The following is a 22113-nucleotide window of genomic DNA, read 5'->3' as shown; positions in this document are numbered from 1 at the left end:
CAGACACTGAGGGATTGGCAGTGATGGGAAGCCCCTCAACCAACAGGTTGGGTGGGGGGGGGGGGTAAAACAACAAGGTGCCACAGTGGTGGTAACAGAATATTAAAAAGAAGAATGTAAAATGTACAATGATGACAATGTATCAATTTGATTAACACGATGAATGTAAAAAGTCTTGAATGGTTTTCTTGTAAAGTAAATAATTTATTGTGAATAAAGTATATTTTTGGAAAAAAACATCTTGAATGCCAGTGTTCTCTGACCACTGCTTGCTTCACGCCTCTTGTTACTTACAGGAGGGCCAGAGAGCAGGCAGGGGGAACACGGAAGATGAACATGAAATTGCTGACCCCAAAGAATGCAGAGGAACTAAAGGAGTATGCTGATTGGAGAACTGTGAAAAACTTCTTTGACGTCAGTGACCTGATGGGAAACAACCAAGGAGAACATCAAGTGTTTTTTTTAAATCCTCCAGGGTGTTCAGAGAAAAAGGCAGAGGGAACTGATCCAACTCCAGACTGATCTGCAGCAAATCACTCTTCTGCAGTCAAGAGGGGTTGATATGAGGAAGGAACTCTAAGAGGTGAAGAGCCAGCAAGCCTTACTGTTCACCTCAGAGTCCTCCAAGATCATCTTCATATCCAGAGTCTGCACAGTGAAGACTCACTCACGCTTCTTCTTCGAAAGGTTAATAGAGGGACTTCTGCAATCACAGCCTGAAGGAGGAGGACGGCTCAGTCACATCCTCACAGATGAGCGTACAGAGGATCTACAGATTCTTTCATGCTGAAATGAACCACACAAAGGCTACAGACAGAATGGCCTACCAAAACTTCCTGTCCTCTATCACAGAAGTCTTAGATGATAATGTCTGGACCAGCCAATTACACTTGGGATGTTGTTGGACTCCATCTGTCCCAGAAGTGATGGCTTACTGACTGAGTTGTATATGGCTCTGTGGGACTGGCTGGAAGTATACAACACTCTCCTCCTGGCAGGCAGCATGTCAGACTACATGAGAAATCGCATTATCACCCTCATCTTCATACAGAGGGGCACAAGGAGGATATCTGGAATTGGAGACACATATCATTGTTAATCATTGTCTACGAAATCCTGTCCAAGGCCATTACTAATTGAATCAAGTCTGCCCAGGGGCAGGTTATTCACCCAGACCAAACATTCACAGTCCTGGGCATGAAGATCTCTGAAAGCCTCACGCAGCTCAAGCATACCATCACCTACATGCAACTCAGGGGGATGGACACCTGCCTGGTCAGCTTAGACCAGGAGAAGATCTTTGATTGGATATAGCACATGTACTTTGTTGGGGGGGGGGGGGGGGGGAATCCAGAATTGGATTAAACTGCTCAACATGGATATCTGTAGCACAGTCCAAATCTATGGGTGGAAACATATTGCTTCCCACCCTTCTCAACTGCAGAAGGAGGAGTTGCTGCAGGTCAGCTGGAGTTGGATCAGTTTCCTCTGCCTTGCTCTCTGAACACCCTTAAGGATAAAGAATAGAGTTAGGCAAGGTTGCCCACTCTCCCCAGTCCTATTTGTGTGCTGCATAGAGCCCTTTGCCAAATCCATCAAGAAAGATGAGAGGATAAGAGGAGTGACGTTGTCTGGCAGTGAAGGAACTCAGGTCAAAGCTTCCCTGTACATGGATGACATCACTGTCTTTTGTTCAGACACAGATCCGTCCATAGATTGATTAGCATTCTAGCCAGTTTGAATTGCATCAGGCACCAGGGTAAACTGGAAGAAGAGTAAGGTGATACTCTTCAGTATCTAGTCTAACCTTTCCACCATCCCCTTCATAGTCAGATCCCCAAGGTGTTGGGGATCTGGTTTGGAGGCATGCAACAATTAGTTGGAGTGGATTGCAAAAGACCCACCAGCAAATGGGTCTGTGGGCCCAGTGATCCCTCTCAATAACAGGAAAGAACCTGGTCATCAGTTATGAGGTGCTCTTGGTACTGCAGTACGTGGTGCAGGTGTGGCCCATACCCCACACCTCTGCCCTGGCAGTCACCAGAGTGGTTTTCTGGTTCATATGGCAATCCAAGATGGAGAGGGTCTGATGGGTCACCATGTACAAGTTGTCAGACAATGGAGGCAAGGGAGTAGCCAACGTGTCCCTCATCCTACTGATCATCTACATGTATGGCTGCATCAAGCTGTATGTGGAACCAAAGTATGAGAGCAGCAAGTGCCCCTATCCACTGAGGTTCTATCTGTCTCAGGTGTTGTGATGGATAGGCCTGGCCCCATTGCCACGCAATGTCACAGTCAGCTGGACTTTGCCACATCATTTATCTTTTGTGGAAACGTTTTTTCAGACCAACAGCTTTGACCATAAGGCCATTTGGCAGTCATCAGGTCAGAACTCCCTGCAGAAACTGAGAGGTGAGGACTTGATGGACATCAGATCATCTGGCAAAATGCCTCATCACCAGGGCTCATAAACAATCACCAGGATTTGGCTTGGCCAGCAATGAGAGGAGCCCACCCAGTTACCTACTTTCTGTAGAGCACAAAAATCACCTTCCAGGCATGTTGTCCTCGAGATGACTGCAGTGGAGTGGAGACGTTCACTCACCCCTTTGCTGAATGCAGGTTCATAAAGGATGCAATGGTCCTTGTCACAGTTCATCCCCAGCAGTAGCATGACAGAGGACTCTCTGATGTACAGTTGTCAGACATTCAGAACTGCTGGAGGAATATCAGCTCGGTGAAAGACACCCTTTGGTCTGTCCAAAACATGTTGGTCTTTCAGCATATGGAGAGGGAATGCTGCCAACTGGCACATTCCAGGCTGCAGGGATACATGCTAAGAGATGCACTGAGGCTTAGTGCAGCAAACACAAGGGCACTGTGGTGAAGGACCACAGTCTAAAATCCTCCCATTTCCGGCATTGAGAGGCTGAGATTGAGTGGAATTCTCTCAGAGAGGTGGAGAAGTGAAAAGGTGCCACAGGGGTGCAAATGGGGTATTTAGAAAACAAACATACCAATGTACATTGATGGGAATGTATAGATATGATTGAATCTACGGGTGTGAAAAGACTTCAAATGGTTTTCTTTTGTAAATATTTATTGTGCATGAAGTCTATTTTTAGAAAAAAAATCTTGAATGCCTACGACTTTTAAAAATATACATCAGAGTGATGGGAATGTTGAATTATGCACTAGAGGGCGAGCTTCAGAGGCATTGAGCAATATTGTTTTGCTTTACTTGTCTCCTTTCCAGAGTATGAATATTTTATGTGCTTTAATAGTTGAGGAAATGAATGTGCCAAAGCTTCCTGGTCACAGACATCCTACTCAGTTCCTTGTTTTTCTTCCTGGGCCATGTTCATATGAACAAATGCAAAGGACTAATTTCACCTTACAGATGAATATCCTCAAGATGGATGATAAAGCTGAGCTGGCAAGTTGTTCGCTACCGACATATTGCAGGTTTCAACAGCAAGAAAATTCTTATGTCAAACCTGTGTGGCTTTTAATTTCTCTTTAAATCACGCTGAAACATTTAAAAAAAAAAATCCAAACAAATGAATGAAAATAATTTATAAAATAAAACAACTTGAACAAAATAATTAAAAATTAACAACTGTCCCATTTTGTGATTGAGAAAAATCTCTGATGAAAAGCATTGGGACTTCAGATTCTACAGGATTTGACTGTGCACTCGATAGGGTTTATAATCAATTTTCAAAATCAAAAATAGGTTTTATTCACCATAATTATGTACAAAAATAAAACTGTTGAAAGTCTTTTCCCACCCTTAGTTTGTTTCCATGCATTTCCACAACTCTACATTGTTACATTCATTTCTATTTACACCATACTACTGCTGTGGCATGTGGTCCTTTCCCACAGCACCCTTGTTATGGCTGTGCCAAGCCTCATTATTTCCCTCAGCATGCACTCCTGCAGCCTGAAATGTACTAGACGGCAATCATGCATCGACATCTCAGTGCACTGAAAGACCAACAGGTTTCGGGTAGACCAAATCACATCTTTCACTGAATTGATGGTCTTCCAGCTGTTCTGGATGTCTGGCCCTGTGTGCGGCCCTGGGAACAGCCCGTCAAACAGAGAATGCTCTGTCACACTAATGCTGGGGATGAACCGTGACAAGGACCCTTGCATGCAGCTTTACACACTCTTAGCAAATCTGCATACTGCAAAGTGGTGGGTTACTGTCTCCAGTCCATTGTAATCATCTTGGGGACAATGTGCTTTGTAGGTGATGTTCCAGTTGCACAGGAAGTATCTGACTGGGAGGGTTCCTCTCTTTGGCAGCCAGGGCAAGTCCTGTTGTTTGTTTGTGAGCATTGGCGTTGAGGTATTCCACCAGATGACATGGATGGTCTGCTTAGGAATCACCCCACCATGTCCATCGAGACCTCTTCTCTCAGTACCTGCTGGATGTTCTTTGCTGACCATTGCCTGATGTCCTTGTGGTCAAAAATGTTGTTGTAGCTTAGCAAAGTCAAGATGACTAGAACATTCCATGGTAAAGGGCCCAGGCCCTCCTTCACAACACCTGAGACAGATGGAATCCCAGCACATAGTGGTACTTGATGCCCTCTTACTTTGGCTCCAGGAACAGCCTGATGCAGCCACACATGAAGATGGCCATCAGGATGAGGACCACATTGGGTTTGCCCTTTCTCCCCACCCCCCCACTTGTCTGGTGACTTTATAGGGTGACCTTTCAGATCATTTCCATTTTGGAACCCCATATAAATCAGAAAACAGCTATAGTGACCGCCAGGGTGGACATATGGGGGATGGACCACACCTGATTCTCATACAGCACTAGTGAGAGCACTTTGCATCTCTTGACCAGGTTCTTCCCTGTAATTGAGAGGGAGTGACACGACCACAGATCTAATTTCTGGTGGACTTTACGATCCATTCCAATCAATTTCAGTTGCCTGCCTCAACCCCTCCGAACTAGATTCCAAACAACTTCAGGTAGTTAGATGTGATGGGGATGCTGGACTGGTCCAGCCAGTTACCAGAGAGCATAGCCTCATTTTTTCTCCGTATTACCCTGGTGTCTGACGCAGACTCAAATTAGGATGCTGATCAATCTGCAGACAGATAGTGTGTCCAAACAGAAGAATGTAATGTCCGTGTATAGGGAGGCCTTGACCTGAGTGCCTCAAGTGCCTGCAAATGTCACTCTTCTAATGCTCTCGTCCTTCCTGATAGATTCCGCAAAGGGCTCCATGCAGCACACAAATAAGACTGGAAAGAGTGGGCAATATTTAATGTTTTATTTTAATATAAAATAGACTTTATTTACAATAAATTATTTTGTTAGAAAGAAAATCATTCAAAGTCCTTTCATACCCATAGTGTTTACATTTCTATACATTCCCATTAATGTACACTGCTACATTTGTCCACTAAATACAGCATTACAATCACCATGGAATTTGGTGACCCTCCCCCTTTGTAGTTTGAAGGACTTCATGTCAGTCTCAGCACCTTAATGCACAGTAATTGGAGGATCCAGTCTGTGGTCCTTCCCTACAGTACCCTTGCATTGGCTGCACCAACCCAAAGATTGCCCCTTAGCATGTACTTCTGCAGCTTGGAATGTGCCAGTTGGCAGCATTCCTTCTCCGACATCTCCATGTGCTGAAAGGCCAATAAGTTTTGGTCAGACCAAAGGGTGTTTTTCACCGAATTGATAGTCTTCCAGCAGTTCTGGATGTCTGACTCCATGTGTGTCCCTGGCGATGAGGCTTTCTGCCAGATGACCGGAACGGTCTACTCAGAGAACCATTCCACTAGATCCATTGAGTCCTCATCTCTCAGTTTCTGCAGGATGTTCCATGCTGACCACTCACTGATGGCCTTATGATTGAGGTGTTGTTCTGGAAAATCTTTTCCATGAAGGTTAGGGGGTGTGGCAAAGTCCAGCTGTCTGGGACATTGCATGGAACGGTTATAGGCATATCCTTTGCAATACCTGGGACAGTTAGAACCTCAGAACATAGTGGCACTTGTGCCTTCGTACATTGGTTCCATGCACAGCCTGATGCAGCCACAACATGAAGGCCACATTGGGTATGCCCTTGCCCCCATTGTCTGGTGACTTGGTCATCATGTCCCTTTGGACCCTATTCATTTTGGATCCCATACGAATTGGAAAACAGCTCTGGTAACTGCCAAGGCAGAGGTTCGGGGTAAGCGCCACACCTGCACCACGCACAGCAGTACCGAAAGCACCACAGACCTGATGACCAGGTTCTTCCCCAATATCAAAAGGGAGCGCCATGCCCCACAGACTCAATTTTTGGTGGAACTTTGCAATCGCTCTGACTATTTTTGTTGCATTTCTCAGCTCCTCCAAACCAGATCTCCAGCACATTCAGGTAGTCAGATCTAACTGCGAAGGGGATGTTGGACCATTCGGACCAGTTATTGAAGAGCATGGCCTCGCTCTTCTAGTTTACCCTGGAGCCCAATGTGGACTCAGAATGCCTGCATGTGCTGGTCAGTTTTCAGACCAATCATGTATTCAAATGCAGGGAGGCCTTGACCTGAGTGCCTCCACTGCCTGGCAACTCACTCTTCTTATGCCCTCAACTTTCCTGATAGATTCATTAAAGGGCACCATACAAATAAGACTGGATACAGTGGGCAGCCTTACTTAACTCCAGACTTGATGGGGAAGCTATCTGTTTCCCACCCATTGACTTGGACTGTATGACAGATGTCTTGATGGGCACTACCAGTTGCCCCAATAACCACAAAGACAAAAACTGAGGGGAACGATAGACTTTACTGTACAGAAGACTTGAGCTGGCCTGAATCCAAGCTAGGGAAGTGCAGGGAAGGGAGAGGTAGCTCAAACTTTATGGCCTAGGCCACAGGGGAGGAGTCCAGGTGTGAGTGTCATCAGGGGGCGGGCCAGCCCGTGCCTTTACTAGCCAATGACTATGTACAATTCATGTCATTACATGTCTGTGTAGAGCAATTTAATGCAATTTTGAATTCCTTCACCAAAGCCCATTTTAAAGAGCACTTCTATCTAATACACGTGCAATATTCTGGTCAAAAGCCTTCTCCTGGTCTAAGCTGAGCAAGCAGGTATGAACCCCACTGTCCTGCATGTAGGTGTTGTGTTTGGAAAGTATCAAGTTCAGTGGGTTCACAGAGAGACGAGTCTGGACACGTATTACAATTAAAGGTAATATTATTGAACACAAGCAAAACATCAAATGATACTGAACTACTCTACTACTAAACAACTATATAGTCTTTCACATCAGACTCAGGTTGGACTCTAATATCAGTGGCTACCTATCTTCTACACACTCCCGCACGTGTACACACTTCACAGTCAGGGACTTTCAAAAGCACTCCCAATTCCCTGTACCTGTACCAACAGGGGCACAGTTCTCTGCAAGGACTGATCTGTCACAGTACTATAGCTCATCTTAAGTGTAGTGTGCACCTTACCCACATCTCCTCCAGTGATATCCATCGTAGCGACCTGGCATGGAGCAATGTCTGGGATTTGGACCAAGAGGCACAGAGAGAGAAATATGGTATGCATCAATGTTTTATACTGTTCCGAGCCGAAAGTCTGGCCAACGTTGACACTGATTCATTTAAATGAACCATTGGTTAGGCATGGACTAATAGCTGGCTGGAGTTCAACCTTGACTGGCAGGTGATGCAACTTCTGAATAAGTTTCAGACAGTGAGATCATGTGACCATCCACATTCCACAATGTTCCAGACAGAGAGGCCATGCGTTCCTCCACAATTTACATATATTTAATCCAATTTCGGATTCCTGCCCCTAAAGGACATTTTGGAGAGCACACCCATCACATATATGTGTGATATCCAGTCAAAAGCCTTCTCCTGATCTAAATAAACCAGTAAGGTGTCCACCCCCTGTCCTCCACATAGGTGATGGTATCCCTGAGCAGCACAAGTCTATCAGAGATCTTCCTGCCTGAAACCATGCAGGTTTGGTTTGGGTGGATTACCTTACCCAGTGCAGACTTGACTCAATTGGAAAACAATCTTGGAGGATTCTGAGTGCAATAGCAAGGATTTCTGGCTCTTCACCTCTTGGAGTTCCTCTCTCACATTCAGAAGAAGGAGAAATTTCTGCAGATCAGTTTAGAGTTGGCTCAGTTCCTGCTGTCATCTGTCTTGCCCTCTGAACACTTTTGAGGATAAGGAGCCTCTTGATATTCTACTTGGTTGTTTCCTACCAGGTCACTGGGGAGTCAAAGAAGGGTTTCACGGTTCTCCCACCAACGTACTCCTTCTTTAGTTCCTCTAGGTTCTCTGGGGTCACCAACTTCACATTCAGCTTCCACATTCCCCTTCCCATCTTCTGGTCCTCTTGTAGGCAATAAGAGGTGCAAAGCAGGCAGTGGCCAGAGAAGAACATCGGCATAATGTAGATGATTCTGACTGTGACAGGCTTTGACATGGTCCTTCAGACTTGATGTTACCAATAACTGCTTTGGCATAGGATAAACAATTACTTTTTGAGCTGCAGCTCTCCAGAAAGGAGAGAATATTCTGTTACTCCTTTGCCTTGTGCCTTGTGGAAAGTCCTGAGTTCTGAGATATGGCACAATCAATTATATGAGTTGTAAACTGCATCATATTATTGCAACCTTCACTTTAAGATAATTTCTTACAGAAACATGAACTCATCTATGGTGATCAATATCAGATCCATTTTCACTGAGTATGCAATAAATTAACTGCAGACCACCATTGGATACATCTGTGATAGATTTAAATATCAATATATCTTTCATAAAACCCATATTGTTTTTATATGTATTTGCATACTCATGAAGAAATGACTAGCATTTGTTCCTATAGTAAGCAATAAATATTCTTCTGAATTGGGATAATGAATATTAGAATCTCATATTCCGGTCATATGCAGCTTCCCTTCATACATATGCTAAAGGTAACATAATAATAAATTACATTCAAGCAACATTTAGAAAATAGCATTTCATTTCTGTATGGAATCAATAATAATCTTAATTTAAGCCAGTTATATGAAAAAAAGAAAATCTAAAATTAACCATAAATCTCGAGTTTATTTTAAAGTGGTAAAATATTAGGTTAGCAGAGCTAAGCTAATGTGATAACATTGTGGCCATGGGTAATTTCTTACTCCATGAGTTTCAACACTCTAAATGTAAGAATATACTGAGAAAATAGAAGGCATATTAAATCCAAGATTATAAGAATAAGAAAATTTATGGTGCATGAAATATTTATTTGTTTTGTCACCAGGAGTCCTTCCATACCGTTTGAGAGACCGTGAACAACTCAGGAAAAGAAAGATGGAAGCATTGGAGCAGAAAAACTCACAGTGGGTGTTTAAGTAAGATGTTTCGTTATTGCAGAAGTGAGAGATGATGATTTATTTCCAGGCCAAGTTGATGGATTGGATATCTGCATTCTTCGATGCCTATAGAGAACACATGTGAAGTGAATTTCAGGCAATTCATGATGGATGTGGATTAAAACCCAAAATGGTCCTAATGTGGCATGAGCAGGATTTATAATTTACCATTTGATGATTATCATAACATTGGTCCCAGGCAGTTTGTTCATATATTGGCATTTTTCTTTTCACGAATAAAATAAAAAACGTCAAGCAATTTTTTTAATGCCATCCTGCATCCAAATACATTTCTGCCTTAAGTGGAGGAAAGCAAGAGAGAACATTTTTGTAAAATCAAAGTGTCCATTCTTCTTTTTATTTCTTCATATTTGCCATATAAGATGCTGCTGTGAGAGCAAATACATTCAGCACATAAGGGGGTAAAAATTGTTGTTGTCTGATATTGTCAATAAATTTCAGAAAAGCATATCATACATTTAATACATACATACAACAGAGCTTCTACCCCCAAGCTAGACTAACCCTAACCCAAGGTCTCTGAAAGAAGAGAATAGCCTAGTCTTGGTTCAAGTACATGCAAGATATAGAAGCAAAATTAGAAATCTGTTGAATTACTTCTATTGAAGATACTTGCTTTAAGAAAAAAAAATCTTGTTAATCCTTTCTTCTGCTATAACTTTTAAAATTTGATGTTGATTTTTTTTTCCAAGTTTCCTCTCTTTCTTCTTGTGTTCTCTACATGATTCTCCAACTCTCTTCCCATTAATATGACTAACCAACTTTTCTCCTGGTTCATTCTCCTTTTTTAGTTCCTCTAGGTTCTCTGGGGTCAGCAACTTCACATTCAGCTTCCACATTCCCCTTCCCATCTTCTGGTCCTCTTGTAGGCAACAAGAGGCAGTGGCCAGAGAAGAACATCGGCATAATCTAGATGATTCTGATCGTGACAGGCTTCATAGTTTTAATAGTTTTAATAGTCCATTCTCCTCAGGTGCCAAGCTTCTATATTTTAAAACGGCTGTCATTACACCCTTTGAAACATCACACTTTTTAAAAAAGCTTTGACCCCTTTGCCATCACAAATTATAAGTCCACTTTTAAGAGAAGTCTTGGAATCTGTTATTGGAACCAAGATGTACACCTATCTTTTACTTAGGTCCCTGTTTGAAGCCCCCTAATGATGATTCTGGTTATATATTACTGAAATAGATCTTATCAAATACATGTGTCTGTCACAAAGGTGATATATCCTTGTCTTCCTCAACTCTTTGCAATCTTTGATATAGTTAATCACAATGCTTCTAACATCTGTTTGCTCACAGTTTTGCTATTATCTGATTCCACCTGCATTGAATTCGCCCATCGTTATTGAATGAAGATCTACCGGGACCAGTGCTTGAAGAGGGTGCACAAAATCAGTGAACTGGTGCGGACTCGAAAGACCAACATGGCCTGTTTCCACTCCGTAAATGGTTATATGGTTATATGTATCCCCCCAACATCCAATATGTGTGACTAAAATTGTCTTGTTTCTTCTATATTCAATTGTGACTGGAGAATTACCACAAATGGTTTCTCTTCCTGCTCTTAAACCTTAGTAGCTTGTCTACGCCAAAGATCCTGGTTAATTTCCTATTTCTCTTCTATGAGCTTCATTAGAAAGTACAGTGCCAGCTCCACCTAACATTGTATCAAAATTACCACACTGCTTGCCTGAAATTTATTTTCAGATCCAGAAACAAATTCCTCCAATAATGAGAAAACCTGAAGCCAGCAGCTTTCTTTCTTTCCATTCACAGTATTTTGTGGACACTTACTTCATCTCTTTTTCTGGCAATGATCTGAAATGGAACCTAAATATCACATCTAACTCAGATGACCCACAAATGGTGTTCATGTTTGACCTGGGGATGATCAACCAACCACATAACTAAACTTCCTCTTCAGCCAAAGATTCAGGTGCACCTCCTCCAATCTCAGCAACTGCATTCAGTCCTGATGATGCAACCTCTTCTACATCAATGAAAAATTGCAAATCCTGAGGTTGAGTGCAATACACAAAAGTACTGTAGAAACTCAACTGGTCATGCAGCATCTATTGGAAATAAAAGACAATCAATGGTTTGGATCTGAGCCCTTCGTCTGTAAGGTGGATAAACAAGTAGACGTCTGGATAAAAAAAGTGGAGGACAGGAAAGGAGGGAGGAAGGGGAAGGGGAGGACCACAGGCTAACAAATAAGAGGTAATAGTTGAATACAGATGGGAGGGTGGAAGAGAAAGAAGCTGAGGTGATTGGGGGAGAGGCTAGACGGTTAAGAAAGTTAGCTTGATGGAAGAAGGAAGGGAAATGGGTGGGGAACTGGAGAAAAGGAGGTAGAGGAGTGGGGGAGAGAATGGGGGAGGGGGTTAATAGAAATTGGAGGTCAATATTGATGTTGTCAGGTTGGAAACTGCCGAGAAGCAATATAAGGTGTTTTTCTGCCAATTTGCAGGTCGCCTCAATTTGGCTGTACATAAAGCCATGGACAAATATGTCAATGTGTCAATGATGTGTGGAATTCAAATGGTTGGTGACTGGGAGGCCCTTGCTGTTGCAGCAAACAGGGCAAAGGTTCTCAATGAAACAACCTCCCAGTATTCATCCAGTCTCCAAGATGCAGAGGATGGCGCAATGGGAATACTGGCCGCAGCAAATGACTCCTGGAGATTCACAAGTGAAGTGCTACTTTACTTGGAAGGACTCTTTGGGGCCCTAAATAGTGTTGAGAGAGGAAATGTAGGTACAAATGCACACTGCTTGTTGTCACAGGTATAGGTAGGAATGAGTGGATGAGGAAATTGCATAGGGAGCGATCCCTTTGGAAAGAAGAAAGGGGAGGGGAGGTTAGGGGAACATGTGTCTGATAGTAGGATGCCATTGTAGGTAACAGAAATTGCAGAGAAAAATATGTTGGATAAGGAGGCTGGTGGGTTGGTAGTTAAGAACAAGGAGAGCCTTGTCCTTGTTACATCTGGAGAAACAAGAAGAGAAGGGAGAGGAGAAGAGGCTAGGGCAGATGTGCAAGAAATAGAGGAAATACTAATGGCTTAATGGCAGCCTGATGGTGGCTGTCTTGAACTGCTACAAGTGAGGTGTTGAAGATATTTGTGAAGACCTCCCTCAATTGGTCTGCACAGTTCTTCAGTACCTGACCAGGTATGCTGTTTGGTCCCGCAGCCTTGTGTGGGTTCACCTTGGATAGGGTTCTCCTCACCTTGGCCATAGCTATGCAGGGGACCCGTTCATCAAGAGGACACAGAGCTTTCTTTGCTGTTATCTTGCTCTTCTCAACAATCTGTGCATGGAAGACATTCAATCTGTTGGGAAGAGAGGCATTATTGTCCTTAATTCACAAGATTGACTTGTGATCCAATATAGTCTTGATCCCTTGCCACATGCACCTTGCATTGCCAGTGTCACATAGCTGTCTGTACATCTTTTGTGCGCATCCTCGCTTTTCCTTCTAGATTACATGGAAGAGTTCAGCCCTGGTTGATCTTAGTGCCATCCTATCCTGAAGGCAGCATCACGAGCCCAGATCTTTGCATCCAACCATGATGTCTGTTTAGCCCTGGTTGTGAAGCATTTGGTCTCGGTGATATCCTCAATGCACTTGCTGATGTAATCAGTCACTGACTTGAGTACACCTCTATGTTTACATGACCAATGAAGGTAGCTGTCTCCCTGAAACAGCTCCAGTCCATGTTCTCAAAGCAGTCTTTTAGCACTGCTGTGACTCTCCCCAACCACATCCTGATCTCCCTGCGAAATGATCTAATTTGCTTGCCAGCAGTCTGTATGCCAGAGTTAGCAGAATGGATATGTGATCTGAGTAACCAAGGTGGGTGAGATGCAGCCTTGTACACTCCAGGATCGTTGGTGAACATCCAATCCACGGTGTTCTCTCCTCTGGTGCGAAGTTCATATGCCATTGAAACCACGGTAAGACCGTTTTCAGGTTGATGTGATTGAAGTCACCAGCAACAATCATGGCACCACCAGGAGGTACTCTATCTCTGCTGAGCAGAAAGTCTTCACAACAAAGACATGGGTGTACCAGTTCTTGTTGATGTAAATGCACAGACCCTCTACTCGAGTCCTGCCAGAAGCAGCAGCCCAAAATGTTGGTTATATATTATTGCTTTACTATGAACTCTTCATTACTTGCTGAGTTTCTGCTGCACTTTTGTGTATTAAACCACAATCATAGTGTCTGCAGACTTTCTTGTTTAACTCACACCCTGTACTCTTTAAATTGCTTCTGTTCTAATTTTCCTCAGTCTTGATGAAGGGGTTTGACTTGAAATGTTGACCATTCTATTTCTCTCACTGATGCTGCTTGATCTGCTGAGTTCCTCCAGCAGATTGTGTTCAGAATGCAGCATCTGCAGTCTCCTGTATATCAACATATAAATAAATGATTTCTTCTTTCTTTGGCTTGGCTTCGCGGACGAAGATTTATGGAGGGGGTAAAATGTCCACGTCAGCTGCAGGCTTGTTTGTGGCTGACAAGTCCGATGCGGGACAGGCAGACACGGTTGCAGCGGAAAATTGGTTGGTTGGGGTTGGGTCTTGGGTTTTTCCTCCTTTGTCTTTTGTCAGTGAGGTGGGCTCTGCGGTCTTCTTCAAAGGAGGTTGCTGCCCGCCGAACTGTGAGGCGCCAAGATGCACGGTTTGAGGTGGTCAATGTGGCAGGTACCAAGAGATTTCTTTAGGCAGTCCTTGTACCTTTTCTTTGGTGCACCTCTGTCATGGTGGCCAGTGGAGAGCTCGCCATATAACACGATCTTGGGAAGGCGATGGTCCTCCATTCTGGAGACGTGACCCACCCAGCGCAGCTGGATCTTCAGCAGCGTGGACTCGATGCTGTCGACCTCTGCCATCTCGAGTACTTCGACATTAGGGATGAAAGCGCTCCAATGAGTGTTGAGGATGGAGCGGAGACAACGCTGGTGGAAGCATTCTAGGAGCCGTAGGTGATGCCAGAAGAGGACCCATGATTCGGAGCCGAACAGGAGTGTGGGTATGACAATGGCTCTGTATACGCTTATCTTTGTGAGGTTTTTCAGTTGGTTGTTTTTCCAGACTCTTTTGTGTAGTCTTCCAAAGGCGCTATTTGCCTTGGCGAGTCTGTTGTCTATCTCGTTGTCGATCCTTGCATCTGATGAAATGCTGCAGCTGAGATAGGTAAACTGGTTGACCGTTTTGAGTTTTGTGTGCCCGACGGAGATGTGGGGGGGCTGGTAGTCATGGTGGGGAGCTGGCTGATGGAGGACTTCAGTTTTCTTCAGGCTGACTTCCAGGCCAAACATTTTGACAGTTTCCGCAAAACTGGACGTCAAGCGCTGAAGAGCTGGCTCTGAATGGGAAAGTAAAGTGGCATCGTCTGCAAAGAGTAGTTCACAGACAAGTTTCTCTTGTGTCTTGGTGTGAGCTTGCAGGCACCTCAGATTGAAGAGACTGCCATCCGTGCGGTACCGGATGTAAACAGCGTCTTCATTGTTGAGGTCTTTCATGGCTTGGTTCAGCATCGTGCTGAAGAAGATTGAAAAGAGGGTTGGTGTGAGAACGCACCCTTGCTTCACACCATTGTTAATGGAGAACACCTCTGTTAAAGCACCCAACTGTGATCCTGGGGTAATTTGGCTAATCACCACCTTCCTACTTTCTACCTTGCTTAAACTTTAGGCTATTCAATATTCTGTTATCTGTGTCATAAGCCCCTTTTCCACTGGCACCTTGACCCAGGAATTAATGGGGAATTAATCAGTTAAGGTTCAAATGGAAAAGGAAAACAATCAGCACACTGGTGTCAAATGACTTCAAATCACATTGGGGATTGACAACCTCTACCCCCACTCGTATACCCAGCATCAGCTGACGCCGGCATGCTCATTAAACCAATGGAAAAAGGACAACTTCCATCGATGTCATTCCATTCGAAGGTCGACTCTCCAATCCACTGGGATGAGTGTGTTTAGTGAAAAAGTAGTCAGTGTCCTGGTTAAAGTGGAAATGGCACAAACAGCTTCCTATTCTGAGACACTGCAAGGCCAATTAACTGGGATGCCAGTGGAAAAAGGACTATAATTTCCACCCTTGCTCTTATATTTGCTGACTAACATGGGGTCTCAATTAAGAAAAGTCTCAGATTTTAAATTCTTGTGTTTGCTGTCAAAATTTTGAAAGACCATGGCCAATTTACCTCTGTAACGGTTTCAGCATTACAAATCTATGAGGCAATTGCACTACCCCATTTCTTAAACCCAAACATGTTTTTATCTTGTATGTACTGTAAATCTTAGGATCAATATTGGCTGAAAGAAATTCATTAGTTCATTCATAATAAACCTGTCAAAACTAAAAAACACCAACCCCAAAGATTACATGAAACATCAGATTTTTTAAAAATTTGAACTAGCATTACATGTCAACCATGCAGAATTTATATTTTCATTCATTTTACTTTTAGAATATTGCCACCATTTTCAAAATAGTTCTATATGATATCTACTGACTGAGCCACTTGATAGATAAGCTGGTAAGTGATATGATAATGGTACAAATACTGCAAGTGTAAATGGCTAAAATGGGACAAAATTAAAGATGTTTAGAATTGCATGAAAGAAAATGTCTGTATGGACAAGAAATACTGCTTGTACAAGAAATAATTAAGATGAACCCTCAACTACTTTGAAGTTTTATTTTACTAGTTGAACCTTGCAGGAACTGAAAATAGATACATATGTCGAGTGAATTTTTTCCAATCACTGAATATATTCAATTTTGATGAATGCTACTAAAACAAGGAAAACAAAAATACTGTATATGCCTTGTTAATGATAGTTTCAATGAAATATGTCACAGCATTATATTTGGTAAAGTGCAAAGGTTAATCTGTGAAAGGATTGCACATCTTATATTGTGATATTTACCTTTTGTCTGAATTTTGATTTTTTTGGATTTTGGTACTTGCAATGGAATTCTTACTTAACATGATTTTAGCTCTCTGCACAAATTCTGCAAATTAGTATAAACAAACCAATAATGTTCACCCTGTTACACATTTGTTACGAGTCCAATTAAAGTACCCTTCAGAACTGATAACTAAATCCAATCCATGTGAGATATCCAATATCCTCTGGGTCAGCCCTCATGTGTATTTTTTAAAATTCTGAGTCTACTTGCACTTCACTATCTATATTCACACAACTTTATCACTACAAGTCTCAGACAACATCCATGCCCAATCCCAACACAATTCCATCGCCAAACCAACAGTTGCTTTGACTTCACCAAGATTCAGATTTATTGTCAGAATTCATACATGAAATCACATGCAACCTTGAGATTCTTTTTCTTGCAGGCGAGGCAGAATTACTACTTATTGGCAGTGCAAGAAAAAACTGACTAAACATACACATGTAAATAAATAAAGAAATGTAAACAAAGTGAATGCAATACAGAGAAAAAAAACATCAATAAAGTGAAGTCCCTGATTGAGTTTGTTATTGAGGAGTCTGATGGTGGCAGGGTAGCAGCTGATCCTGAACCTGGTGGTACGAGTCTCGTGGCACCAATTACCTCTTTCCTGATTGTAGGAGTGAGAACAAAGCATGTGCTGGGTGGTATGGATCCTTGATGAGTTCTGAGTGTGCTGAGTGGTGGGGTGTGGATCCTATCTGAATCTGTCTCTAATCCTCAAAGTTCACAAATATTCAGCTCCTCCCTCTTAACCCAGAAGCTAAATCACCCCCATTTGCTGTAGAGAGACAACAGAACTTCACACGGGAAATCCACCATAAAATTTGCACTAAGTCCTGTACTGTTTTAACACTTCTTTTTAGCTGCTCTACATTTATTTTTTTTAATGATAGAAAAGGAAGCCATTTTCCCTTCAAGCGTAAACTGGCTAAATGAATAATTTCTTCATTTTAATTTCCCCACTTATTTCCTTGGAACCTGTTCTCTATCATATGACTGTAAACTTCACACTGATTCCACACTTACAGTAGTGGGCAATATGCGAAAGCTCCAAATGGACAACACTGGAGGTCAGTATCGAACCTGCTTCCTGTTGGGTAGCAACACCATCATATTTCAACCATCAGATTCCTATAATTTTTTCTCATTGTTGCCAATGAATGTTTCTTTGTTTTTGGAGAAATCTGCTTTTGTCATAGTTTATATAACACTGGTTTCACCAGTACTGGAATGAAAAGCAAAGGTACTTTAAATTGCATTGATGCACAGGGAGAAAACAAAGACAAAAAGAAGAAAGGGAAAGGCCTGTGGAAAGAGCAGCAAGCCTACCAAGGAACCTGAGCCCAAGCCTGACCCGAAATATAATCCTCAACCTGAACCTTGCCAAGAACAAAAAGAGGAAGCCAAAGACAAAATGCCACAATTGAGTCCTGAATGCGAGATACCTGCACCACTGCAGAAAATTCCAAGCCTTTCAATAACTGAGGATCTTGCTACTTCAACAGGTATGTTACCTTGGTGCCAAGGATTCAGTGTAATCTATTAAACACTCACTTAATACCTTAATACAAGAAGTTAATGCATTTTTAAAATGTTATTTGCATGCAAAATATGAATGTTCCTCAAAGTTACATCAGAATCATACAAAAACTGGGTAGAAAATAAACATAGGAATTAATGGGCTGAATACCCTATGCAATGTTTACAATACTGCCTGCAAATTATGACTTGAATGCTATAAAAAGCCTGTAATGATTACCATACTGTGCCACAACAATGAGATTAAAATGCTGTATTTTTCCCTTTATTCTAGATGAGCTTGAAAAAATTAAGTTGGCCTCTCTGAAAATACCAGAGATTTTGCCTTTGCAAGCGAAAGATATGCCTGGAGAAGAAGCCTCATCAGAAGAACAAATAGTTCTGTCCATGTAAAAATATCAACACATTTGAAATTACACAGGGGAGATTACAAAGATAAGCCAAAATGCTCAGGATTTAAGATGCAAACTTACATCCCATCACAGTATGTTATAATATGTCAGGACTTCAGAGGAAGTTGATCCCTTTCTTTAATGTGCTACATTCTGGCAGATGTGAAATGAAATCCCTATAGTCTTCTGTTCATTTACGAGGCACACTGCAGGGAAACATAAGAGATGAAAAGGGCAGTGCTTTTAAAGTAAAAGGGAATTGACCATACAGACTGGAAAATTACACATGTGATATAGCAATAGACTAACTGATCTTTACTGGAATGTATACTTAATGTAAATATCTATCAAAAGAACACAGAAGCAAGTGCAGCCATTTAGTTCTCTGAAACTGGTTGGCCTTTCAAGAAAATTATGATTAAGCAGGAGAGCTCATATCATGGCTCCTTGAGAATGCTCTGTCTTTAGTAAGATTTTGATTGATTATTTGCCTTAACTTTATTTTCCAAGGGGATCTCTTAACCTCTGATATCCTTTGTCAAAAAATCTAATGATTGCTGAGCAGCCAGTGCTCGCATCATTTGTTCTAAATGCTGACTCAAAATCCTATGTATCTTTGTTCTACATTCTCCAGCGAGAGAAAAACAGGCTCCCAGCATGTCCCTGTAAAATCCTTTCAGAATAGATAATTTCTCATTCTTTTAAAAATTTTTACAGATACATCTGTTTATCTTAACCACTTCATGTGATAGCGAATTTCATATTCTCCCATGTTCTGAAGAAAGGAGATTCTTTTCAATTCTCCACTGGATATATTAGTCAGCTAGCCTCTACTTGTTGGGAAAATTCTCATGACACTTAACATGACACATTTTGGAATGATACAATTCAACTACTCTGCAGACTCCAATTACATAGCTGCAAGAAGAGAGCAAAATTCTTCCTGTGACTCCATCACCAGAAAATACGGTGCAGAAGTGCAACCGTCCTCTTGGTAACTTTAAGTGTACACCCACAATCCTGTGCAGGATTGACAGCTTGTATTCAACAGAGACTCTATTATTTTTGCAAATGTTCAGAGTCATTTCCTTTTGAAATAGTTCACTTATATCAAATCTGTTATGCTCTTGATATTATTTTAGGATAATACGGTACTTTTATACTGCACAGCATACGTGAAAAAAAAGGAAAACTAATTTTCCAAGAATATAAAAATAAAGGAATTATTTTCCCCCTGTATTTCAATAGACTGTTCAAAGATTATCTCAGAACAAAACGTGATACTTTGATCCAATGAAGAGATCCCCATTTCTCTTTCTAATCTTGAAATGATATATTAACTAATTATAGAAGTTGTAATGACTACTAGCCAAAAAAAAGCCGCTCGGAAGCTAAGCAGGATCTTTACTTTAACATGTTCGAGGAATTCACAACAAAGTCTGGATAGGTTTTAAAACATTTTATTTACACAAAAGGACTTGTAATGTCCGTGATAACTGATGCACCATTAATTATTAGAAAGGCTGTTGTTGAGAAACCAATAGGCTTTTATTCACTTAAGAACGAAGCCACATCCACACTATTCGATTGTCCTGCACTAAGGAGAGGGCTGTGGAACAATGATCTTTATACAGGAGCCTCTGGGGAGGAACCACAGGTACAATCAGCCAATAGGTGTGCCTGACCAGACAATTATATGCAACAGTGGTTTACCACATTCACCCCTTGTTTTTAAAAGGAGTCCCGTAGGGTGAAATGGAACTTACAAAGTTATAAATTCAAAAGTCAAAAATTCAGGCTTTCAGGTGGTCTGGTCATTCACTGGGACCATTGTAGTAACAGTTGTGGTTTTGGTGCAACAGTGAGGACCTGCATGTTCTTGGGTACCTGTACGTACTCATCAATGTTGTGTTGGTTGGTAGGCACCAACGAGTCCAATGTATCCTCCCTCGGCACCGAGGCAGAGTACCAGGGGTCAGGTACATTGTATGTGTTCAACGGTGAGGTGGCTTCGCATATATTAGATATTTCTTCAACACATTGCACATCATATCGAACATTTTTAACTTGGCTTTCCAACTTATCCACTTTCTGTGTAATATTATTCATCATTTTCAAAGCATTGTTTACTTTAACTGTTAATTCTTCTTTAGCATGATTCAGTTCTTCTGAGACTTTATTTATAGACCTATTTAACAACTTTAAATTATTTTCCAAGATCGGATTAATTTTAATTTGAAATTCATAAATTTTGGCTTTAATCTTACTTATTTCCTTCTTAATAATCTTTTTCTCTCCTCCAGCTTGTTCTTCTTCTGAGCTTGATGTGTCTTGTTCACTTTCATACTCTTCTGATGCTTCTTCAACTGGGCTGGTGTCTCCTTCGTGCTCTGAAGTTGAGATGCTGGACTTTCTTAACCTGGTATTCTCCTGCACCGCACATGCGTGAAGCTCTTTTAGATTTTCCTCTGGAGCCATCTTTACGACTCAACATGAAGAGGGCTCTGGAGGATGGTCCTTCACCTGGATCTTCACCGGTAGATCCCAAAGGTACTTCAGCAGCCTGCTTCAACGTTGAGGTAGGCCCAGTTTTTTTTTTCTTCTTTTCTTCATATTTTGTAGTCGGAGTCAGCTTAGAAGTTTTTTTAAATTTTTTCAGTGACATTTAAAAGTTAATTGAGTGTCTTATATTAACTTTAAAGTATTTTATATTAAAAAAACTTTGTTAAATGGGTACTTTTTTTTATAAATCTCATGGGATTCAGGAGAAAGTGTGTTTCCCCTACGGCATCACATAACCTCCCTGGGTAAGGAAAACATGTTCATGCGGTGTGGCATTTGTGGCAGAACATAGCAGGGACTTGATAGAATGGAATGCCTCTGGGAAGACTTCTCGCCAGCGGGAGAATGGGAGGACCTTAGACTGTAAGGCTAGGAGGACTGCCTTCCAAACTTAGCATTCTCCCTCTCCACTTGACCGTTACCCCAGGGGTTGCCAATGCCCCTGGACAACAGCTACTGGCACAGTTCATCACTCATAAAGGAAGGTCCCCAGTCACTGTGGATTTAACTGAGGAAGCCAAACAAAGTGAAGAGGCTGTGCAGGGCCTTGATGACTGTGTAGCAGTCATGTCTGAGCAGGGGATGGCAAATGGAAAAAGGGAGTATTCATCAATGATGTTAAGAAAATACATGTTGCAGACAGTGGAGGGCAGGGGTCCTTTAAAATCAACACAGTCATTCAAAGTGGCAGGTGGCTTCTACTGGTCTGACCGGAAGAAGTGGCTTGTACTCAGTGCAGACCCGGCTATTATTTGTCATGAACCTGATCTCATCAAAGTGAAAAAGCTTGGTAACTCCAGGATGACAGAGATTGTTGTGAAGGTTTTGCAGCCAGTCGATCTGTGCGCTGGCATAGGTCTAGCAGGACAGGGCGATTGGTGGCTCATTAAGTTTCCCCAGCCAGTACAAAATATTGTAATAGTAGATGGACATTTCAATCCTCCATCTCAGTATTTTGTCTTTTTTGATTTTTACCCCTCTCTTGATTGTTAAACATGAAATCAACTGCGCGTTGATCAGTCAGTAGAGTGAATCTCTTACCGGCCAGGTAATGGTGCCTGTGCCGCACTGCTTTGACAATGGCTTGGGCCTCTTTCTCGACCAAGGAGTGTCGAATCTCGGGGCCCTGTAGCGTACGTGACGAAAATGCAACTGACCA

At 42.0% G+C, this 22113-nt stretch overlaps 1 protein-coding gene across 8 annotated transcripts in view; it reads left to right on the top strand.

The window, feature by feature from the left end:
- LOC138755587 (hemogen-like) overlaps positions 1-21122 on the top strand; it is a 94136-nt gene extending 73014 nt beyond the window's left edge. For 4 of the 8 annotated variants that reach the window (XR_011352407.1, XR_011352408.1, XR_011352406.1 and 1 more), the window contains 3 exons: positions 9322-9400; positions 17731-17966; positions 18275-21122. Coding sequence is in view for 4 of the 8 variants with exons in the window: in XM_069921851.1 (XP_069777952.1) it covers positions 9322-9400; positions 17731-17966; positions 18275-18393 (434 nt within the window). In the remaining 4 variants the exon portion in view is untranslated. Of the gene's footprint in view, positions 1-9321; positions 9413-10758; positions 10863-15949; positions 16019-17730; positions 17967-18274 lie in introns of all 8 variants that reach the window. The other 4 variants (XM_069921843.1, XM_069921861.1, XM_069921872.1 and 1 more) reach the window with 2 other exon arrangements.
- The last annotated feature ends 991 nt before the right edge of the window (positions 21123-22113 follow it).

Source organism: Narcine bancroftii, chromosome 1 (assembly GCF_036971445.1).
Source record: "Narcine bancroftii isolate sNarBan1 chromosome 1, sNarBan1.hap1, whole genome shotgun sequence".
Lineage (NCBI taxonomy): Eukaryota > Metazoa > Chordata > Chondrichthyes > Torpediniformes > Narcinidae > Narcine > Narcine bancroftii.
The sequence above is the reverse complement of the archived record's forward strand: the minus strand, read 5'-3'. Positions and strand labels throughout refer to the sequence as shown.